This window comes from Schistocerca cancellata, chromosome 3 (genome assembly GCF_023864275.1).
Source record: "Schistocerca cancellata isolate TAMUIC-IGC-003103 chromosome 3, iqSchCanc2.1, whole genome shotgun sequence".
Taxonomy (NCBI): Eukaryota; Metazoa; Arthropoda; class Insecta; order Orthoptera; family Acrididae; genus Schistocerca; species Schistocerca cancellata.
The window spans coordinates 591,287,497-591,312,884 of NC_064628.1; the positions used below are offsets into that span (position 1 = coordinate 591,287,497).

Sequence of the window (25,388 nt, forward strand, 5' to 3'; positions counted from 1 at the left end):
CAGTAAGGACTTGTGGCCTTCATATGTACATAAGCTTCGTCCAAACAATGTTTGTTTGTCTTGTGGCCAGAATTGCCCCTCAAATTTTTTCTTAAATTCTGGAAAAGTAGGGGTGGTGGCCCTTAAGTAGCATCCAATTAGCTTACCCTCTCGAGTCAGGTTTGTTAGAGTGAAATATATCATTTCTCTGTCTGACATTCTCTTCATTTTCAATGGCCTCTCATATTGCTGTAGGAATTCAAACAGGTTCCCTGTAAACTTTTCATTGTTGTTTATCCTATTGATTACACCTGAGCATGCCATCATTCTATTTTTGTTTTCCAGACTAATGTCTCCCTAAATGTTTGTCAAATTCCCTACTGTTCAATGATCTTTGATATAAGCACAGTTTTACTCTTCATTGCTGCACACATAAAAGACACATGCTGTTAGCTCCAGAACCATGAACTTGCTGCCATGCTTCCTGCATGAACTCCTGCTCATTTGGAACACAGACTCCTGGCCCATAAACATGCCACTACTCCCCATTCTCATCTTCATCTTCATATCCTCCCCTGTATCCACCTGAAAAACAGAGTCAACATCCTCCCTTGATGAGGGGCCTGTTGAACTCAGGAGAATAAGTCATTACTCTATGCACTATCAACACTGGAACATGATTTTCTAGCAAAAGTACTACAGTACTGTGGTATGTTAAGATGTTGTAATTATCCTCTTTCATTATTAGCCACTACTCTGAATCCTGTAAGAAATCTTTGATTGTGTATTATGCATTACTTTTGAACAACTTTAGCTTCCTTGTCAAACCGATATATTTTAATACATTTTTTTCATCTCTTTGGGCAATACAATTTTGTTGCCTGATAGAAAATGTTTTTTGCTTGTTTTTCTTTGGTAAATATTAAGTCCAACTTGGCTCTTGTTTCATAATTATGTGTAGGACTATTAGTAAAATACATAGTGCTATGTTCCCTGATATGCACAATGAGAGGTAGATGTACTCACTTGGTGCATTAAGGATACCAAGTTTTTAAACAGGGATTTACAATGACCTTGATCGCTATTTTATTCTTACAGTCCTTTTCTGCAGTTTAAAAATTATACCATGTCTTATGCTTTTAAACCCCAGAAAAGAATCTCATTGCTTTTGAACCCCAGAAAAGAATCTCATATCGAAGACTTGGGTGTATGTAGGAATTTTACTCTACCACAAACATTAGTTGTTACAAAATGAAAACAGAACATTAAGAGCAAATCATGCTGATGACAATTCTTTTTGACAGTATCTTTGTGTTCAATCCATGTTAACTGACAATCAATATTCATCTTTAAAACTTCATCTTTGTTAGACGATCTGTAAATTTACCATCTACACTTAATTTGACAGAATTGTGTTCCCTGTTTAAGCTGATGTGTGTACTGTTTGTTTACTGTGTGTGTTAACAGTGCAATGCCAATTGTTTACATTTACATTCATCCAGCTATATTTATGTAATGATAGCAGAAAATAAAAATATCTGATACTCTGAGCAGAGTATTCATAACAATCTATGTTACTAAATGGCTAACATGGTCCATGGTCCTTGCTCCATGAATCCATTTGCAGGTTGACTCTCTAATGGCTTCCAGGGGCAACAAAAATTTGATTTTCAATTTTTCATGTAAATATTGATGGAATTAAGAAATTGAAATGACTGTCATAATAACTACTTTGAACATTTTAAATTCAATTTTGTAAATTAAAGAGAAACTTCTCAAGATATTCACATGAAACTTTTTGGGGAGTTGCAAAAGGTGTTGCTAAAGATGATACAGCACATTATACATTTTTATCCCCCCACACTTAGTTTATTTATTTACTTTTTTTAATTTTTCACTGTTCAATTACACCCCATGGGTCGGGGTCACTTTGAAAATTGAAACATTTACCTATTCTGTGGGAGTTATGTCTATTGCTGTTAAATGACACCCCTATCATATGAAATAGCATGATATTTTTATATAAATATAGTTTTGAAAGCAACTTATTTTGAAAAAAAATTTATGTGTTTTCTTCAATCGCCTGAAACTGTTTGTATGATTATGGCTTAATTTTTTAATAATGGAAATGGGTGCTGAGCTACTTAGGAAATAAGAAAATTATTTAAAAACAGATCTTTTCAAAACAGTCTGTATGACTTTAACAAAAGTAATGAAAAAAAAAGATATCGCATTTTGAAGAAATGTAAACACTCTACAGGAAATGAAGTTGCCAAGAAAGTGGGTCCACTCTAGCAGATGTCATAGACATCAAATTCAAACTCAAAATGAAGCTTTCCTCTTCTATGTATCTTAGATATAATCCTACATGTCTTCTTTCTCAATAACTGACACATTGGGAACATTAGGCCACACAAAAGAAACATCATCTGATTCCACGTTGGAATGCCATTTCCTCAGAAGTGTAATTTCTTCATCAGTGATAACATGTCCAACATAATATTGTACACTTCTCTTTGAAGAAAACTTCACTAAAACATATTTTCCATGGAGCTGATGTATCAAAGAATAGAGAAGGTTCTGTTCAAAGTGTCCTCTTGTAAGACAAGCCTTCACATTTTATATTTTTACATCATTACATCACCAAAGAAAAAATATAACATGTTATGCTTTCTGTAAATGTTCATTCAAGTGCTAACCTTGTCCATAAAAACTCATTTCAAATTCTAAACTAAAAAATGCTTCTAATAATAGTCAAATATTTTGCGTTTGTGAAGGAACTTAAATTTCCAGAAAATTATTTTATTTTCTGGAGTTGGTATACAATGTTATTTCATATCGTCTGTCATGTCATCTGAAATTATTGATTATTGGCGACATTTAGTGACTCAGACCTTAGTTCCATATTTACACACTAGGGTGCAGCATTTACTTTAAAAAAATGCTAAATTGCTGTTCAACATCACCTCGCCGTTCAAAGTCACCCCACTTCACGGTACCCATTAAGAGGTTTAACCGTAGGGTAAAGGCAAGTATTACAGTTAGAAACTGTGTATATTTCAAGAGGCAGCATAACTCATGGTGCACAAATACCCAGACTATATTCATCCCTTATTTAAGAATGAAAGCACTAAGTACTTTGCACCAAACTTTACACAATTCCAAACCTTTCTGAAACTTTTTCTCGCAGGCGCACCCTGAAAAACAGTGAAAGGAAAACAGTTTATTGCTTTCTCCATTTTTGATGTTCTTGCAGTTAAACTCCTGCACCAGGCATGGTATTTTAATTTATTACTTCTTTTTGCAGACAGCATCCACGCATACCATTGAATGTACCTCGAAAATTATATTGTCGCACAACACACAGGCCAGGAGATACGACACTGAGATGTGTGAGAAACTAGGTTTTGCTCAGAATGGAGCACAAATTACCCAGGCTATACTCATCCAGTGTTTGATAAGGAGAGCACTTAGTGACTGCTAATAAACTTTAAACATTTAATTTCAAACCTAACAAACTTTAAACATTTAATTTCAGACCCTTTCTAATCATTTTCTCACTTATGTGCTTAACATCAACTAATTAACACTTTAACTCAGTTGTAATGTAATCAGAAGTTTGAAGCTGGTTTATACATGGAGGTTCAATTCATTACTGGATCACAGGTTTACTGGTATTTTTCTAACAGCCATGTGAATATTATTATCACAGAACAGGAATTTTCAAAAGAAAGTACTGTGCTCACATTGTATGATGCATCTGTTTGTATTCATCAGATTGCCCTTATGTTGAATGTTGCAAGCTTCAGAACATTAGACAGCTCTGTGAAGCTCTTCATACATATTTGTGTTGCTATGGTTCTGATGAAGTAGCCTAAATCACGAAATTAATTGATCTGAGAAAAGTTATACTGTGTTTTGAAAATATGTCATAGTGTAACTAAATTGTCATTATTGAAAACTTCCTGGTTAATTAAAACTGTACTTTGTACAATATCTGAACCCATAACCTTCTCTTTTGTGGGCAAAGGTCTTATCACCTTTGTGTCCAGGCATGTCTCACAACCAGCATTTCTCCTGCCAGTACAGGCCACGAGTGATGCCTGAATTGCTGTGTCAGTAGGGTACTGCTCACGAAAGGCAAAGTTCTGTGTCTGTGTACTAGTCCAGCACATTTTAGTCTGCTAGGAAGCTTTAAAATGGCACACATTTCCCAACAGAGTGCAAGATACATTGTGGCCTCTAGTTACTTGTACTTTTCTTGTAACTGTTTGTATGTAATTTACCTCTTTACATAAACAGTTATATGTATTTTTTAAAAATCATCATCATGTTGACTTGTGATACTTAGCTTTCAAGTATTAGATGTAGTGCTGAATCACAATGTAGTTGAGTTCCGTAGTGTTTACAGCAGGTTTTATTCTTGTATTTATTGTTCAGCTAATTCAACTTCGCAAAGTGTAGCCTCTTTAATTTTAAGCTACAATAACAATTTTAATCACTCTTTCCATGCCTCTGCCTCCTGCTGTCCTCTGCCAGTTGAAGCCTGTGACTTTCTTTAGTAGTTTATCACACCCGCCCGGGTGGTCTGCCTTGTGGTCTTCTTCGTCTTTCTGTAGCACTTAACTCTGGTACTCACTTTGTGTATCTTCCTTCATTTTTTCGTGCAATATGTCATGCCCACATCCATCTTTGTGCCTTTACCCTTTCCTCAACTTCCTGAACTCCTGTTATTGCTTTTATGTCGTCACTTCTTTTCCGGTCTTTCTTAGTAAGACCTTGGAGTGAACTTTCCTTGAACTGCTGAGAACATTGTATGCAAATAAAAATGACAAATTCCCGGAAATACTCTCAAAAGAAGGAAGGTAAATGAAATTCAGAATGGCAAAGCAGTGGATCATGATCATCTAATAACTGAAATACTTATACATACTGGTGAAGAAACAGAAAAACCACTGTCTAAAATCTTTACTGCTTGTATACAAAAAGACAGCATCACCACCTTCTGGAACAAAGCAGGGATTATCCTTCCACACAGGAAAGGAAGTATTCATAATTTGAAGAATTACTGTCCCCTCAGTTTACTACCTGCATTACCGTCTTGACAAATCACATCAATGCTATTGTGGAATGTATGCACCCCATAGAAAAAGCTAGATTCTACAGTGGTAGTAATGAAACTGACTATATACACAGCCTACATGAAACAATTAGTTGAGCCAATGAATATGAAATGTCACTACATGTGGCTTTTATAGATGTTGAAAAAGCATTTACTTTTGTTAGTCACACTGCAGTTATATAGACACTGTATACAAGAAATGGAAACAAGGTGCATAAACATATTATGAAACATCTATGGTATCTTGATGGCTTCTGTCAGCATAGAAAAATGCATGAGGCAGTTTTTGTTTTGAAGAGGAATAAAGCAAGGTGACCCTATATCTCCGAAATTATTTATAATAGCCCTTGAGATGGCTAGGTCCGAAATTACTTGGAAAGGAAGGGGCATTAGAATAAATGGGAAAATACTGACTAACTTGAGATTTGTAGACAATATAGTAATCCTAGCCAACAAAATGACAGAACTGCAATTCTCTATAAAGAATTTATCAGATAGTTGTGAAAAAGTCAACCTTAAGATACAGCTGTCCAAAACAAATGTTGTGCACCACAAGTGGTTAACTGCAAGACAGGTAATATCGAGCAACATCGAAAAATATTAATGAATATGTTTATCTGGGACAGTTAGTCAATATTCTTGTATTGGGAACATATAATTTATTTATTGTTTGCTCCAGGACTTTAAATAGTACAAAAGTGGCCAGCACTAACTGAGAAAACTTAATGCAGTGGCTGACACTGGGAAAGGGGATTGAAATAAATATTTCAAGCCCAGAATTTTAAGAATTATTTATTCGGCTGACTCTTGTGCTGTAGTATATTTTAGTACCTACATGTGAGAACAATTTGAGTATGTTAAAGCATAAATAGTGATATTATAGGAAAAATGAATTTACGTAGAACCCTTCAAATCCCATTCAACTTCTAATTATATAAAACTGGCTGTACATAAACTGGAGAACCTCATACACTATGTATTGTGCCATATTGTTTGCAAACAAAACAGTCTTTGGAACTCTCTTTGTGTGATGTATGTTTATTCTTTATTAACGTGACATGTTATTGCCAGTTTATTACATGATATTTACATTTTACGTTCTTGCTTTGTTTTTAATTTCTTTTTAGAATTGTATTGCAATCAACATCGTGCATTTATGAGTTTGTATAGTCATCAGTCACTGTGAATATTTACCAGTATTATGTTAGAGTAATAGTATTTACACTTTTATAAAGACATAATCTTCCTCGTGATGTATACTATATGTAAATGCATTTTGTTTTCTTGTAAAAAGGCTGTTTCTTGATTGTTTGGACAAAATATTAAAATAAATTTTATGTTTGTTCTAGTACTACTTTTATTATGTACTTTTGCTTTGTTGCCCTGAATATCTACATTTATAACCATAGTCTTATATGTCAAGATATGGAGTGTATTTACACAGCAGTTAATACAATCTTGGAGGAAAGACACACAAACACCATTCACGGCAACATCAAATTCGCCATAGGGATGAAGAAATATGATGGCCCATCCTTCCTTGTCATTTGTTGTATTTTGGTACATGATTAATGGTGTGCTTGCAAGTGATCAGCTGAGTTTCTGCAGGAAAATAAAGTCAATAACTTGCTGAAAACCCAAAATCGCACCATTAATCTTAAGGATGGTTTGGTTCTGCTCTCTATCCTTCTGCTTTCCCATTACCCTCTTCATTTCAGCATAGCTGCTTATACAAAATGCAGCATGAGAACAGACATTACTAAATCTGCTAGCATAGGAATGCTAGTAGGAACATGATAGATATATTCACTTGTGCTGTAATAAGAAGTTAACAATGGCAGAAAAGTCTGAAAAAATGACCATCAAGTTATGGGTAAAATAAGGGAAAGGCAACCACTTACCTAAAGAAGACTGGTGCATGCTGAACTGCCACTACAAGAGTGCACTCAGTACTCAGTATGCACCAAATCTTCTTTAGGCAAGTGGTTGCCTTTCCCTTATTTTACCCATAACTTGATGGTCATTTTTTCAGACTTTTCTGCCATTGTTAACTTCTTATTACAGCACAAGTGAATATATCTATCATGTTCCTACTAGCAGATTTAGTAATGTCTGTTCTCATGCTGCATTTTGTACAAGCAGCTATGCTGAAATGAAGAGGGTAATGGGAAAGTAGAAGGATAGAGAGCAGAACCAAACCATCCTTAAAATTAATGGTGCGATTTTGGGTTTTCAGCCAAATTTGGTGTCTGTCTGGTTGTGAAAGAGTGCACTCCTACTAGAAAAAGAGCAAGAACTTGAAAACCAGTGCTAACTGTTTCCTATTATGTGTTTCTGTGCACCATACACCAATCCTCCCTCATTTTATGTACTTTTTCATCTAGTTATTTTCATTGTTGTGACCACCAAGTTATGTTTGACGAAATCTTTGTCATCACACGGACAAAATATTTATGCAGCAATACAATTAAAATGGCAAAGCAACCTAATTTTTATTATTGTTCTTTAGCTAAGAATTGCAAAAAGTTGGAAAAGGTGCAATGGGCAGAGAAAGAAGAAATTACCTCACTGATGAGGGAGAACATTATGACCCTCTGATTAATAACATATTGGTCCATCTCTGGAGTGCAATACTGCAGTGATTCTGTATGGCATGAATGTAGCGAGCCCTTAATAGGTTTCTGACAGTATGTGGCACCAGACATCGACACACAGGTCAATCGGTTCTCATAAAATGGGTGTGAAGAGGGAACCTAATACTGTCCCAGAAGCATTCCGTGGGTTTCAGTTCTGACAAATTTGGCAGCTGAGACATCAAAGTGATTTCACTATCATGCTGCTCAATTCATGATTACTGGTTACACCAACACCTTTGAAGAAGACATAAAGCATGAAGGGATACATGAAGTCTGCAGTATTGTTCATATCATCCACAGCTCCCATGGTGCCTTTCGATAATTACGACTTTATATTTGAATCAATATATCTCCCTCCCACTTTCATAAACACATCTCACCTTCTGTACAAGATTAATATTGAACATATCTTCTGTAGAGATAATTTGCTTCTGTCTTTGTAGCCATATTCTGCTAACTCTATGGTTTTCACTTGGTGTTTCTGAACTCATCATGATTCAGTAATTAAAAGCACTTTCTAATACCAAAGTGCTCTCTTAATCCAAAGGGAGGACTTTCATTGTCATATCTCTGTGTGATACATATAAAGGTGTGTTTTGGTATTTGAAATATTACATGTTTATCTCAGGCAGAAGTTGGAAACCAATCCACCATTCGTTCCATGAAAACACAGGAGAACTGTCGGATATCCAGTACTTCTCCCGTGTTTTTATGGAACAATCAGTACGCAGGGAAAGCTTTAAACATCACAATCCACCATTTACCTAGACATGTGTGCAGAAATGGCATACAAACTCTAACAATGTTTATTAGTGTATGGGAATGACTAGTCCATCAAGCAGGAGGATTCAGTGCAGTTATGCTTACTTCCCATTCTTACAAAGTATACATCATGCATCATGCAATACTTACATATTCTAATCCTGAACTTATAATGCACTATTTTGATAGCTGCACATAATTCATATCACGAAATGGTTGCTCAGAAGATATTACAGGGAAGAAGTAGAAAACAGATCTGAAACATTATAGTACCAATGACCTTTGTGTAGCTCAATTTACCAATCACACACAAGGTGGCCAAAGAGTTCCAGAAAAATTGAGGAAGGTGATTCATTTTTAGTCTCAGAATAACATTTCATTAACGTCAAGTGGGCGTGTCTGTGTATAAAGTGCGCAAACCACAAATACAATTGTTTTCCACCGTTCCATTATTGTTTCACAGCTGTGAGGATATACCTATTCCTTCATTCCTGTTTAATTGAACAGTGCTTTAGATCACATTATGCAACTTTATTTTATCATTGTTTTATTAAACCAGGTTAAACTGAGATTTTGCTCATAGATGTTTACCTCAGTAACTTAAACACGGCCATTCTGTACATGTGTACTAAATATGCACTGCACCCACTTGTATTATGAAAAATGGCACACCCGCCCACTGTTTAAGGACTAATTGATGGCTCTAGAATATTTTTGTCCACAATTGAGAGAAATAATACAATAACAGGGGAGAATTCATCGCTAGATCAAGCAGAAAACTATCTCTAGAATCATAAAACATTTTTGATTGACCAAAAAAGTAGTTGTATTGCCTGGTACAATGGATTCATATTCACAAGAAGCAAGATTGAAGTTTTTTTTAGCTATCCTGATTATCTCCAGAAGCTTCAAACATTTCCAATTGACCAGGAAAGTAGTTGTATTGCCTGGTATACTGGACTCTTATTCATGAGAAGCAAGGTTGAAGTTCTCTTCCAGCTGTCCTGACTTAGATTTTCAGCAGTTTCACTGGATTAATTTCATTTCACTTCATTTCATGATTTAATGCAGTGAAATAGCTGAAAACCTAAATTAGGATAGCTATAAGAGATTTTCAACTTTGCTTTTCATGAATGCAAGTCCAGTATCCCAGGCAATGCAACTAATTTCCTAGTCAACTGGAAATGTTTGAGGCTTCTGGAGATAATTTTTTGCATGGTCTAGTAACAAGATGGAAAGTAGGCAGGTTTTTTGAACTAGTGATGAATTTTCCCCCATTATAATTAATGTAATTGTTTCCTTGAATGAGGGTACAGCATGTTTTTCTCCTATCCTTGTTTGCTGAGATTATTTAATGTCAACAAGATGTTAGTCTCCAACCTTCCCTCCTCTTGATTTATCAGAGAAAATGACTGTATTTCTTCTTCCTACCCAGCATTCATCTACTTGCACATATTCAATGATAATCTAACCCTTTTACCTGTTTTCTCATTGATCTGTGGTTGCAGGCTATGTGCAATCAGCCTGGTACAATTGGCTCACTTTTTGTCATTTGCTTGCCAATGCTGATCCACTAATATACTAATTACGTGTTTTAATTTATGTTCATATCTAATGCTTGTCAACTGCACTGTTTAACTTCAGTAATTATTTGTTATTTGTGGAAGTCTTGTATTGATCTATGGAATCTGCTGTTTTCATTATCACGGATGTTGTTCTGTGAATTTCAGATAAATATATCTTTATGTCAAGACCTGAAAGACAGCATGAACAAATAACATCTCATTGATGCTATGCACCACACAGTAATCAGATACAGGTGAATGGTTGCATCCCCTTGTTTTTGTTTCTTGAGTGACAATGTTCTCCATAAGATGTGAATGCAGTATCTTCATTGCTAAATGATGTATATTGAAACTCTAGTCTTTCATGATAACATTTGTGTATAATAATAATTGCTCTTCTCCACAGCTCGGTGGAAGTCTTTCAACTGGACACCACTTCAGTGACTTGCATGTTCTAACTACCTTAGTAATCCTACAAGGGAAAAGGGATCTACAGGTTAATATGGAATTTGAACCATATGTTATTACTGGTAAATTTTCACATTTTTGAGAGGTGAATGATAGGTTAAAGGCAGACTGAAAGTTCCATGGACTGTTTAAGATTTGATCCCGCAACCTTTTGGTTCCCAGGCATGTGCTGTATAACAAGACCACCAGGCCTGATGAATCTGTAGAAAGAAATCTTTTATTCACCTGTCATGTTTAATGGGAGTCTGATGATTTGAAAAAAGAAAAAGAAAATAAGGAAATGTAGAATATAAATAAAAAAAAGATGGAATAAAGGATATATCTTCACACTCTGTGTGCCCCAGTACTGCTGGTAGAAAAACATAAAATAACACTCAAGGGAGATTTAACTTACAGACCAACAAAGTTAGAGAAGCGTGTTGATTACAGATAGAGCAAAAACTCAATTTAAAAAGAAAGTGAAGCGGTATGACCTCATAAAAAGAACAATCTTTATATTTCCCTGAAGTTATTTAGGGAACCCACAGACTACATAAATCAGGAGAGCTAGAGAGAGATTTCAGCCTGTGCCTCCTGAACATGAGCCCAGTGCCTTAGCCAATGTGCCACATCAGTAGGCAGAGAACAAAGGAAGAAATTGAGGGAGGCAGCAAAGATAGACAAAGCAGGACGCATTCAAATCACAAGGAAATGAAAAGTTTCAAGGACGAATGGATATGGTGTTGAAGGAAATTCTATCAAAATTTTCGTGTCTGAAAAATATAAATTTTTGATTCCTGTTGATCTAATGCTAATGTACGATAATTTTATTATGAAAAGAGAACTTCTACTCATCATGTAGTGGAGATGCTGAGCCACAGGCACTGTCACAAAATAAGCTTTTGGCCAAGGCCTTTGTTGGAAAATAGATGTCACAGGCATGCGCGCACACACACATACACACACACATGTATAGGGAGGGATATCAGGGTAGGGGAGGGGGGATGGTAAGTACTGCTAGTTGGAATGTGTAGGGACGAGGTCCAGAGAGGGTAGGGCAGCTAGACGCAGTCAGGAGGTTAGATGGAGGGCAGGGTAGTGGAAATGGAGAGAAGTAAAAAGATTTCATGTGTTGGTTGAGTAGAACACCTGAATTGCATTCTCTGCCAGTGTTTTGACTACAATTTGGCCTGAAATGAGAAATGTCTTACACGCTATCTTTCCCACCCCTCCCACAGTCGTATTCTCCCACTGAACTTACACAATATCCTCGTCCATCCCCATGCAACCTCTGCTCCCAACCCCTTGCCTCATGGCTCTATCCCAGTAATAGACCTAGATGCAAGACCTTTCCCATTCATCCACCCACTGCCAGCTACTCCAGTTGGGTCATAAACTTAACATCACCTATCCCGTAAAAGGCAGGGCTACCTGTGAAACCGGTCATGTGATCTACAAGCTAAGCTGCAGCCACTGTGCGTGATAACCAACAAGCTGTCTGTCGGCATGAATGGCCACTGACAAACTGTGGCCAAGAAACAGCTGGACCACCCTGTTGCTGAGCCGGCCACCCAACACGACGTTCTTCATTTCAATGACTACTTCACAGCCTGCGCCATCAGGATCCTTCCCACCAACACCAGCTTTTCTGAATGTTCTTGTCACCCTCGTGGCCTCAATCTTCTTTAGTCACTGTCCATACCCACTAGCCCTTTCCTGTTCCCATCGAGCACTACACAGTTCTCTACTCCACCATCACACTCAGTCCTTTTACCTCACTCCTTTTCTGCTACCCATATCTCTCTCCCATCCCCCATCTAACCTCCCAATTACATCTAGCTGCCCTACACTCTCTCCATCTTGTCCCTACATGCTAGCAGTAACAGCACTTATTGTCCCTCCACCCCTACCCTACTATCCCTACCCCTCCCAGCCCCAGCCTCTCCTAACTCTGTGTAGTTGCCTCTCCCATCATGAACTGCTGCTTGTAATCTCGCTTCAGTTGCCAGAGACTTTGGTCATGTGTGTGTGTCTTGTCTATTTTTGACAAAGGCCTTGTTGGCCAAAAGCTTATTTTGTGACAGTCTTTTCGTTGTGCCCATCTGCGACTCAGCATATCTGCTATTCAGTGAGTAGCAACTATCCTTTTCATAATATTGTTACATTCCATCCTGGATTTTCCATTGTTTGAGTTTGTATGATAATTTTGATACATAAAACTAAATCATTAATTCCAGATATATTTTTGTCTGATGTTTTTAATATGATTTAAACACTTATCGTGTCTGACATGCAATTTCACTTGCTCTTTGTTGTGGTGTTCTTACTACTTTTCTGTTAGGGTAACTGTATATTCTTGTGGTTTTCTTGTGACCTTTTATTTTAACTACATCTTTTAAAGAAGAAATTAATAGCCAATTCTTTTAGAGGTAACAGTCTTATTGAAGTCATTGAATCAATGTACACCTTCAAAGACTGTTCAGAAATGGATTTGTGGAATATGTTATGAATAAGGCAGAAAATACTATTCTTAGCTTTCAGAACTCGTATGTACCTTCCTCAGGGAGGAAAAAGGGATTGGTTGGGGAAGGTTGGAGAAGTGAAGCGGGTAGCTCAGATCCTAATTTGAGAGGATGAGGCATACAAAGGCTATCATATAGAATTACTTTTAGAAACGTTTCTGGAATTTCAGGGAGGAAATAACCCAACAGCACACAAGACATATTATAAAAGAAAATATATGTATAATTATTTCAGAAAGTACAAGAATTTTACAAATGTAATACAAATATAATATACTCTCAATATGAGAAGCTTAAAAACTAAGTAATTTAATATTTTGATTAAACAGTTCAGTTTCTCTCCAAGACAGGTGTTGCAAATAACAACTCTTCCTCTTGTCATACTGAAAGAGGCTGGTTTGGGAAGCTTATAAAAGTAACATCTACAGATGGTAACATAATAATTGTACCACACAAATCCACAAAACTGTATTTCTCTTCACACTCAGACCTGTATAGAAATTAGCTGACTCTATTCTCCCTGATAAAGCTCTCACAGATTTCTGGATTAATTCCACACATACTTCCATACAGATATACTGAAATTGGCAATAGTACAAAATAAAAGACATTTTGAAAATGGGTTTAGGAGTGAAACATCAGTAAATCATTTTATAAAAAAATTACAGTAAAGTTCAATGAAAAACAGTACTTTGAAAATGCACCTTTGGTTTTCCTGTACATGTGGAACATGAAGACAAACTTAGAAAGATATACAATATTGGCCTCACATTATCTTAAATATATTGGCCTCATATTATCTTGAATACAATAAACACCATAAAAAACTAACAAATAACCAAACAGTGAAAGGAAAAAGGAAATGTCCTCATGGAGGCTAACTTTTTACCTACATAGCTTACTCAGAAAGGCAGGTTCAAGTATGATTTTTGAAATTGTTATTTGCCTTCTGAAGAAAACTGACATTGGAAATATTGCGCAACTAAGGTAAAAGAAATTACTGGAATGCGCAAATCATGCGCTACCATGAGTAAACTCTAATATGAATATAAACACAAAAGATGCTATGTTCAAAAATAAATAAATTCTGAAACAGGAGCTGTCAGGACTACAATTTATTAGGAAGAGATCTCAAGGGAGAGATGGAGAGAGACAAGAAATGCAGAGCTGAGTGATAGAAAAGGACTTATATTTGGATTCCCAAGGCTTAGAACAGGAGCCCTATCTTTCCTATCTCTTATTGTTTCTTCCAGGAGTCATAATGCTCTCTCTCTCATTACCTTACTTTCTCTTTCTAGGCCCCATTTTTCAAGATAACTTAAATGTTAAATAATTTTTTGTGTGTTCGCAGAGTCTCTGTAATTCCATTTCTTACCATTTTTCACATCCAAAGCCTCTGTAATTTTTGTTTGAGATTATATTTCTCTGGCATAACTGATAAAATCTAGTAAACAGATGAAAATCACAGTGTGCTAATTATGGACTGGTTGTAAATTAATTACAACCTGAAAGACACTGGCACTATATAGGTTGATATGCAAAACATTTCACAAAAAGTTTACAGCTAAATAAGGAACTTACAGGTTTATCACTTATGTGACATTTGTCAACACAGATGAAAGTCATGCACTAAAAACCAAGGTATCAGATCAAGGCTTAATGATGGCTTTTTCTTTAATTTTAATGTTTTGGAAGAGAAACAAAATAACCTGAACAGATAAGAATTGAAAATGGAATGACATTAATCATGTTAACAGACACAGCTGCAAGCAACAGAAAAGAAAGAAAGAAAGAAAATTCTTTCAGAAATTTTCCAGGTCACAGTTAGTTTAGACTGAAAACCAAATTATGTGTTTACAGGTGGACAGAGTAGATAGAAGATACGACGACAAAAACAAAAAGCAAATTCTAAAGTCTTCTTTAATTAGTTTCAAGAGAATAAAAAGGAATGTAAAGTTAACTGATATAAATAAAATAACAAATATGAGAATTTATTTTTAAAATGCTCTAGTGTTAATATCATGAGATTCCTGGAAAAATATAGGGTCAAGACGAATAAGCAGAAGAAAGGCAGAAAGCTGCCAGACAACTAATGCTCCAACATTTGCAAAATTAAAATCAATTTTACACAAAGTGCCTTTGTTCCTAAATTATCTATATTTAATCAGACCCTTAAAAGTGTATCCACAGCATAAGATTCTCTAAAGTGTTGCATGTTGTTAACAGTACCAGTCAATCTTAATTGGAGGTCTTGGAAAGACAGTGCTATCATGCCTAGGATAAGTAGTAGACTTAATGCTTAAAATCTTTGAAAATATTAATTCTGCATACACATATATTTTGAATCAAATCACATCATCCCTGAGAAAGAATTAAGGCACTTATTGTGTTTCATTTTTAAGGCCTTAGTGCAGCTGTAATTAAAAATTGTGATAATGCCACAATGTTGTAACTTACAAGAACTAAAATGAATAATCCTATCAATCAGTTTTAAAACAAAAAAATTAAGTTTCTTCTTCTAAATAATGTTTCTATAGCTGTTCTCTGTTTGAAAACCTATTTACCAAATTACTATGAACTGCAGAAAGGCAGATACAATAGCTACTCACAAAAACCTTTTTGCTTAATCTATTTTCTTTGTTGTACAACACAACATAAACACACTTATAAAAGAGCTTAAAACACTGCAGGTCAACAGCAATGAAGAGCCATAAGGGCTTATCAAATGATAAGATGGAAGTGACAATGAAAGTAACAGTCAGTGTCTTAGTGAAATATTAAGAAAATATCTGTGTAGCTGGGTAATTTACAGCAATGCATCATATTGTAGAACAATCTACATATCTTCATATTCATGGATTAATATTCTTTTCCCTCTTCACAAGCCACTTTTCACCACCTTGCAATAAGGTTGGCCTTTGGTAATTTTTCACATAAAAAATCTTAATTTGGTGTGCGGATGGGTGAAGTACTCCAGGCTTCACCTTGGGGGCTTTGTCTTTGTTTCTCATTTAGTAACGCAAGAGCTTTTTTACTGTTCTGCACAAACTCCTGAAAGAAAATGAATTTCAGTTAATTTAGGTATCAACGTGAACTCCAGCTGCATACAGAAATCTTAGTATGGTACTGATGAAAAAATAATAATATATGTAATTTTTGTATGTTGTCCCGTGTAACATCATGTAGCTAATGATCTTTCTCAATCTTAACAGAAAATTTTACAGGGCCAATTCATACCACTTACTTCAAAGAATTTAGAAGTAAAGGTTATTTTCTTGGGAGTGAAATGTAAATAAAGATTATAATGGTAAAACCAGTATATGGGCAGGTAAAACCAGAATTCCAGAGCAAGGAAGAAACTCTAAATGTAGGATATTATTTTTTCATTCATTCATTCACTCCTCATATTCCACAGATCCCTTCAGGGAGCAGAATGTTCAGGTATGTGGAATGAGATATGATATAAATTTACAAAATACAAGAAAATTCGAAGCAAAAATGATAGGTGGGCCAACATTGAGAGAAGTACAAGAAATGGAAAACTGAAAGAAAACCAAGCAAAGAAAAAAAGTTGTGAGTGGATCTAGCTTGTAAGTACCACAGTCCACATTTATGTGGGGTGAACAAATCTGATTCTTCAAAAGTTGAGCCCTCAAGCTTTGTTTTTAGAGAGGTATGTATTATGGTCATTCGAAAAGAAATGAGCTGAAGGCTGTAAAATAAAAACTGCTGAACAGATTATTATGCCATTGCCTATGGAAGAAAATCTGGACCAAATAAGAGTGCTGAGCCCCCAGACTTACTACCAAAGGGGCACAACCACATCATGACAGAGTGAGCGGAGCGGGTACACATGTCAGCTGCCCCCTGCACTCAGTCATGCTGAAAATAGAGAAGTGGGAGCTTCAAAAAAAGAGCAAAGGGGTGTAGTGTATTTCCTGACAGTGGAAAGAGTGTGAGGAATGGAAATTCATCAAAGAATGGCACAAGTGTGCGAATTGCACTGCATGACAACTGCAATAGTCAAGACATGGCACAAGCGATTCAAGGAAGGATGGATTTCATTGGCTGATGATACACAATCTTGAACACCACACTGCTTTGCTGACACCATTGTCCAGCAGGTGGATGCCCTCATTATTGAAGACCAGTAAGTTACAGTGGCAGCGCCGCGCGGGACTAGCCGAGCGGTCTAAGGTGCTGCAGTCGTGGACTGTGCGGCTGGTCCCGGCGGAGGTTCGAGTCCTCCCTCGGGCATGGGTGTGTGTGTTTGTCCTTAGGATAATTTAGGTTAAGTAATGTGTAAGCTTAGGGACTGATGACCTTAGCAGTTAAGTCCCATAAGATTTCACACACATTTGAACAATTTTTTACAGTGGCAGCTGCTGCCCAAGAGGTCAGATTGAGCATTGAAATTGCAACAGACATTCAGTGCTCTGCATACACTTGTGCCATTCTTTTGATGACTTTACATTCTCTGCACTCTTCTATTGCAAGGAAACACACTATACCCATTTGTTCTTGTTCTGAAGCCTCCATCTCTCTGTTTTTAGCACTGTTGAGTACACGGACAGTCAATGCATACACGTGCTCACTCTGTCATTACGTGGGTTTGCATTCACATCCCTCTAGCATCAAGTTTGGAGTCTCAGCACCCTTATAGGAACTACACCTTCTTCCACAGGCAATTGCAGTACAATCCCTTCAGTGGTTTTCATTTTACAGCCTCCAGCTCATTTATTTTAGAATGATCCTAGTTTTAAAAATTGAAATTAAATAACATATTTAAAAAATAAAATAAAAATGCAGAATGGGAAGTCTGGGATGGGGGAACAACAATATCATGAAAAGGATAGATTGCAACTCAACTTACAGAGGAGACTCTGCGTTGCAGAAAAGCACAACAAAAAGACTGCTATACATTTAAGCTTTTGACCTAAAGGCCTTGTTTTGAAGTAGAAAACACAAAATGTCAACATTTCAGAATTTCTTAACCTCAAACCTTGCCTCACCATTTCCCAAATTCCTCACATGAAAACCAACCTTACTTTTGCAGAATGAACTTCAGTCCACCACCTAAAATCTGATCACAACCTTATAATCCTACCTGCCAAGAAAGGCTCCACCAGTGTTTTTTTGAAACACAGGGACTCCGCCAGCTGTCTGATTCATCCACCTAAAAACCCAGTCCCAGTGACCCCATTCCAGAAATTTAACAGGATCTCCAGTCCCTCCTCACATCCTTATGTCCATCCCAGTACTTCTCGCTTGAGTCTCTCTCTCTTCACTCCCACCTCTCACTGCACTCCTACCTTCTACATGCTTCCAAAAGTCCATAAGCCCAACTACCCATGACGCTGCATTGTGGCCAGTTACTGTGCCCCCACTGAGAGAACCTTTCCCCTCAGAGATCAACATCTTCAGCTTATTCCCTGAAACCTACTCTCCTATATAAAAGACGCCAACCATTTCCTCCACACTTCCTATTCCTTTACCATACAGCACCCTATTCATCACTACTGATGCCATAGGTGGGAACTCTCCCTGCAATACATCCTATGTTCCTGTAACTGCCCTGGCCCCAACCTTTGCTAGTCACTGTCCTTTGCCTACCTGTCCCCTTCCCCGTTCCCACTCCTGCACTAAACAGCAGTCTCTTCTGCCAACACACCCACCAGTCAGTGTACCCTTCTCTACTTCTCTCCTTTTCTGCTCCCTCCCAACCTTTCCCCAACCTCCCGACTGCAGCTAGCAGCCCTACCCTGTCCCCATCACATACCTGCACATGCCCACAAGCAGCACTACGCCTTTCCCTACCCTGCTATCCCTTCTCTTCCTCACCCCACATCTCCTTACCCCCACGACCCACACCAGATTGCTGTTCATAGTAGATGCAGTTGCTGTCCGCAGTCCGGCCACAGTGGCCAGACACATTGGTCACGTGTGTGTGAGTTGTGCTTGTGTGAATGTTTCTGTGTTGTCCACTTTGGAAGAAGGCTTTTTGGATGAAAGCTTAAATGTATAGCAATCTTTTTGTTGTGCCTGTCTGAATCTCAAGGTCTCCTCTGTATGGTGTGTAGCAATCTATCCTTTTCATAATATTATTGTTAACACATTAAAATCAACATACATCTGGTTAAAACATTATGATTATGAACATAAAGAACATAACACCATCAAATGCAAGCCAGTACTTAAAATTAACTATGTGGCAACACTGTGTAGCTCTATTCGTGTAGACCCTGTTTTGGTCAACCCTTCCAGATGCTGGGTCCGAGTTTCAGCTCTGTACAGCCATCATGTGATTTTTGAGAACCTCACCACTGAAGTTGTGCTTTCATTACGTATTACAAAAATGGAACAGTTGAATTTAGAGCAACATTATGCCATCAAGTTTTCTGTTAAAGTTGGGGAATCCATGAGTGTGACCTTCAAAATGTTGAGACAGGCCTACGGGGAACATTCCCCATCAATAGCACAAGTTCTCCACCGCTACAAATCATTTTTGGAAGGCTGAAAACACACTGAAGATGAACCTCATTCAGGGAGGCCTTCAACTTTAAAAACCAATGAAAATGTCCAATGTGTGCATGCTCTTGTGAATTTGTTCCTCCAGGACAAGCTGTCAACTAAGTGTTTTACAGAGGCGTCCATGAAAGGCTCAGGAAAAGGGTGAATTGATTGAGACCGTACACTGCAGGCAAGTGGATGCTGCATCATGACACTTTCCCATGTCACATGTCCACTTCCATCACGAAATTTTTTTACCTCAGAAGGCATCCACCTTGTTCTGCAGCCCCCTATTCACCTGATCTGAACCCTTATAACCTTTTTCTTTTTCCATAATTGAAAAATGTCATAATAGGCCATCATCTTGGGACTCTGGAGAACATTCAAAAGAATGTGATGACATACTGAAGGCCTTACCAGTTGAAGCCTTTCAGAGTTGCTACAAAGACTGGGAACAATGACTCTGCCAGTGTATAGCTGCAAAAGGAAACTACTTCGAAGGGGCAATACTATTGTTTGAAAAAAATAAAATACACAAAGAAATCAATCTCATATTTTTCTCACACACTTCTCATGTTACAAAAAGTTTGTGGGTTTACCTATATTGCAAAATGTAAACTTTCACAGCAAGGAATGTCACGACTAATAAAATATTCCAGGCTATTATGCTATTGTCAGATGGATTTTACTTTACAACCCGAAGTCCCCCCCACCCCCTCCCCCCTCATCAGCCAGTAGCAAGCCGCAAGCCAGGGTGTGAATCAGGACATTCAAAGGAGCCATGATCCTCCTTGAAAATGTTGGTTTTTAATGTGAAATCCACCCCACCACAACATAATAGATAATAGCATGAAATATTTTATTAATTTATCAATATATTAGAAACCTGTTTTTAAGTCCCTCTGTTTTACATTTTCTTGCTTTTTACATTCATTTTTGTCGGTACTAACACAAGTCCTATTCTCTCAATACAATGACTTCCTGTCATTAACAGTTACGTTTTACAGCATTTCCTGCATTTTAAATTTCATATTCCTGCTCAAAGTCAGCCTTGGGACAAAGCAAAAAATGCATACTAATACATAAAGTTATTGATCATACAACATAGTCTTAGCATGTTAAACAAGATTTTCACTGCTTCCTGTATTATACAAGGGTTGTTTCAAAAATAAGGTTCCCACATTTTTTTTTAGACACAAGGAATTTTTTTATTCGAAAAAATGATTACACCATTGGAAATGTTGATCTTTAAGCTATTTTTCCACATAGTCCCCATTTTTTTTCCATGCATTATTCCTGTTGAGTAATCCACTTCTGCATTCCCACCTCAAAGAAGTCCACCACCAACCCATTGAGTAACTTGGAAACTTCTTCTTGCAACTCCTCGTCCATCTGGAATCGTAGACCGCATAGGTGCTCATTCAATTTCAGAAACAGGTGGAAATTGTTGGGTGCCAAATCAGAGCTGTAAGGGGGGTGGTCAATGACATCCCAGCCAAATTTGTCAATTAACTGCTTCATTTGTTGTGACACATGTCGACGGACATTGTCATGGTGCAACCTTTTACGCCTTTGCTGACTTTTCCCCTACGACGATTTTGGATTGTCTATCTGAGATTTTTCAAGGTCTTGCAATAACCTGTTGAGTTTATGGTGGTCCCTCTAGGCATAAAATCAGTGAGCAGTACACCACGCCGGTCCCAAAACATCGGAGCCATGATCTTTCCTGCTGACAGCTGCTGCTTAAACTTCTTTGGTGATGGCGATCCGGTGTGTTTCCATTGGCACGATTGTTGTTTTGTTTCCAGAGTAACTTAATGGCACCACAATTCATCCCCCACAACAATGGAATCAAGGAAGTCTTCCTTATTCTCGTTGCATTCACTCCAAAACTTCCGAGCACAGTCAATGCGCTGCTGTTTGTGGACTTCTGAAAGCACGTGCGGCACCCAGCACGCACACACCTTGTGGTAGCCAAGCTTTTCATTCAATATCCTGTCAATTGAAGCTTCAGAAGCCTCAGGAATTTGAGCAGCCAGTTGCTGCATGGTGATTCGTTGATCTTCACGCTGGATATGCTCAACTTTTGCCACAACTTCGTCAGAGATCGACGGCCTCCCGCTTCGTTGTTCGCCGTGGACATCCGTACAGCCATTGGCAAACTCCCTACACCATTTGTGGACATGTTGAATGCTTATACACATTTCCCCATACACTTCACTCAATTGCCAATTAATTTCTACAGGTGGTAACTTTCTTGTGTGCAAAAATCGAATGACTGCACGTATTTCACACCTGGCGGTGATGGCAATGACGGGCTCCATCGCTTATGGCTGTCAGGCCAGTACTGACTGTTGCAGAGCCACACTGGTTGTTGGAATTGGTGGTGGGGGATCCAGCAAACATGGTGGTGTTGCCGGATTTTGCATTGCACTATGCAAGGTAAGGATACAGATTTGGGAACCTTACTTTTGAAACAACCCTTGTAGGTTCGCAGTGTTTGACAAGACGGTAAAGTAACCTGAGTTACTGCCTTAATGATAATTATGATCTGATGATACTGAGTCCAATAGTAACCTTTCTTCTGCTCACTGCATTGTATTACAACAGCTTTAATTTAATTTCACAGCCATTTGTACAAAGAAACACCAGTTATGAAGATGGCTGTCTTTATAATGGGCTTTCCTGAATCATTGTTACTTTGCGTGAAATACACTAATCTGTACTATGTGCACAGTCTTAGGTTGGTACAACCTAATGTCAGACATAAACATTCCTCCTCAAGATGCTCCATAACATGATGATTATTTCCACCCTCTTTCTCACCCATGATGTTCCGTGAACCGAGTGAGCTCCTTCTTGACAGCAAGCTGTAGATTTCGTGCCAGTTGTTCTCTGTTTACAAAGACTGCCAACTTTAGTGTTTTAACCAGTATTGTATTACATGTTCTTTTTACCATAATTTTATAATGATTATCAATAATAAGTCTCACATAAGAACCCGAATATCTTTTTAATGTGGTTTCACAAAAGACTTCTACTTCCATGTTTTATTTGCACTATTGGACACAATTGGAATGAACAGGGAAACTTGTATTTGTGTGCGTGTCAGTGCACAACCATTGTCTTTGTGATTATAGTGACTGCAGTGGCCGAGTACTAACACAAACAAATGTGAGTTTCCTTCTTTGTTCCGATCATGTCCAGCTGTGTAAATACAACACGGAAGCAAAAGTCTTTTGTGATACCACATTAAAAAGATATTTGTGTTTTAATGTGATACTTATTATTGATAATTATTCTAAAATTATGGCAAATAAAAATTATAATGTAAATGGATAGATAAAAAATCTACTCACCAAGCGGTGGCAGGAGAACACACACATAAAATGGTTGACTTGTATACACTTTTGGAGCCAGTGGATGCTTCCTCTGGCAGAAGAGTTGAATGAGAAGGAAGAGGGGTAAAGGAATAGGACTGGAGAGATTTAGAGAAAGGGAGGCGGTTCAGAGAAGTCACCTAGAACCCTGGGTCAGGGTGGACTTACTGGACGGGATGAGATGGAAAGTCTGATTGTTGGGGACTGCACCAGATGAGATTTGAAAATCCGAGAGCTCAAAGGTAGAAGACAGAGTAATATCCAGGACAGAGACTACTACTAAAACATCATGCACAAGTTAAAAAGAGTGAAAAGCTAAGTGCATTGTATGTAACAGAGGCGGGAGGAGGGACGGTGAAAAAGAGACAGGTAAGAAAATGAAAAATGTAGAAAACTAAAATGGAGTGAAGAAAGGAGTAGTTACTGTGAAGAAATGCTGAGACAGAAGGAATTAACATAAATTAAGGCCAGGCGGGTGGCAGAACCAAGGACATGCTGTAGTGCTAGTTCTAACCTGCAGAGTTCTGAGAAACTGGTGTCTGGGGGAAGAGTCCAGATGGCGTGAGTTGTGAAACAGACACCGAGGTCATGACCATCATGTTATTCGAGTGTGGTCTGCAACAGGACATTGTGTGTTGCCGGTATACACTCTCTGCCTATGCCCATTCATCCTGACTGATAACAGGGTGGTGGTCATGCCAACGTACGAGGCCAAATACTGTTTACATAACAGCTGGTATATGATGTGTCATTTCATAGGTGGCTCTCCCTTTAATAGTATATCTTTTTCCAATTCCAGGGCTATAATAGATAGTGGTAGGAGAGTGCATAGGGCAACTCCTGCAGCAGGGATGGTCACAGGCGTAGGAGCCATAGAGTAGGGAGATGGGTGCAGAAGGAGCTTATGGTCTGACAAGGATGTTGCGGAGATTGGGAGGGCGATGAAAAGCTATTCTAGGTGTGGTGGGCAAAATCTCAGACAGAATGGATCTCATTTCAGGGCATTATTTTAGGAAGACATGGCCTTGTCGAAGTAATACATTCAAGATCACAATAATGCTGTGTAACAAGTGGTGTGCTTCGAAGTTGTTTTTTGGAGGGGTCAGCAGAACCAGGATTGGATGTGATGCCCTGGGAAATATGCTTTTGAACTAGGCTCTTGGGATAATTACGTTCAGTGAAGGCTGAGATGAGAGTGATGGTGTACTACTGTAAAGAGTCTGCACCCAAACGAATATGTTTGCCTTGAATTCCAAAGCTGTATGGGAGGGAACATTTGTCATGGAAAGGATGGCAACTGTCAAAATGTAGGTATTGTTGTTTGTTTGTAGGTTTAATGTGGATGGAAGTGTGTAGCTGGTCTTTGGTGAGGATGAGATGAACATGATGGACAGTGGCATGGGATTCGGAATAGGACCATGTGAAATTTAACTGGGAGAAGGTATTTAGAGATTCTAGAAATTTTAACAGATCAGCCTCACCATCAGTCCATACGGCAAAGATGTCATCTATGTACCTAAGCCAAACTAGGGGCTGAAGGCTTATGGATCCTAGGAAAGCTCCCTCCAAGTGACCCATGGATAGTTTGGCATAGGAAGGAGCCATCCTAGTTCCCATGGCCATACCCCTGATCTGTTTGTATTTCTGCCTCTCAAAGGTGAGGTAATTGTTAGTAAGTATAAAGTTGTTTAAAGCAAGCAAGAAGGATGTCAGAGGTTTGGAATCATGTATGCTTTGACTGAGGAAATGTTCAGCAGCAGACAGACCATGTTCGGGGCAGTTGTTGGTATAGAGGGAGATGGCATTAATGGTGACAGCAAGGTGTGTGGTGGAAGTGGGACAGGCACAGATTTCAGATGACATAGGAAATGGCTGGTGTCTTTAATATATGAGGGAAGTCTTTGGACTATGTGTTGCAGATGTTGATCAACTGAGGAAGATATATGTTCAGTGGGTGCTTTGAAACCAGCAATTGTAGGACGGCCAGGATAATTCGGCTTTTGAATCTTAGGAAGAAGGTAAAAGATGGGGGTATGGGGTTGGGTGGGGTAAGAAGTTCTATGGATTGAGGTGTAAGTCCTTTTGAGGGGTCTGAAATTTTTAGGAGGGACTGCAGATCAGTTTGAATTACATAAATGGAATCTTCATATGGCAGATGGTGTATGTAGAGGTGTCAGACAGCTGGTGTAGTCCTTCACTAACATACTCCTGTTGGCCAAGTACTGCAGAGGTGGATCCTTTGTCTGCTGGGAGGATAATGATGGAATCATCAGCTTTCAGGGAACATAGAGCATGGAGTTCTACAGAGAACAGGTTAGGGCCATGTTGTAGAGACCTGAGGAAGGGTTGTGAAGCAATGCTGGATGTGAGAAATTCTTGGAAGGCTTGTAAGGGATGATTTTGAGGTAGTGGTGGTGGATCAAGTTGGTTTCATACACGACCCCAATTTGAGATGGACATCTTCA

The 25,388-nt window shown here is 38.1% G+C and overlaps 1 protein-coding gene across 1 annotated transcript in view; it reads right to left on the reverse strand.

Annotated features, from left to right (window-relative positions):
- Nucleotides 1–13,233: 13,233 nt before the first annotated feature.
- The window catches only part of LOC126175456 (choline transporter-like protein 1), a 513,527-nt gene continuing 501,372 nt past the window's right edge, over nucleotides 13,234–25,388 (reverse strand). Inside the window, exon 17 of the mRNA XM_049922260.1 lies at nucleotides 13,234–16,084. Coding sequence (XP_049778217.1) covers nucleotides 15,977–16,084 — 108 coding nt within the window. The 3' untranslated portion in view covers nucleotides 13,234–15,976. The remainder of the gene's footprint in view (nucleotides 16,085–25,388) is intronic.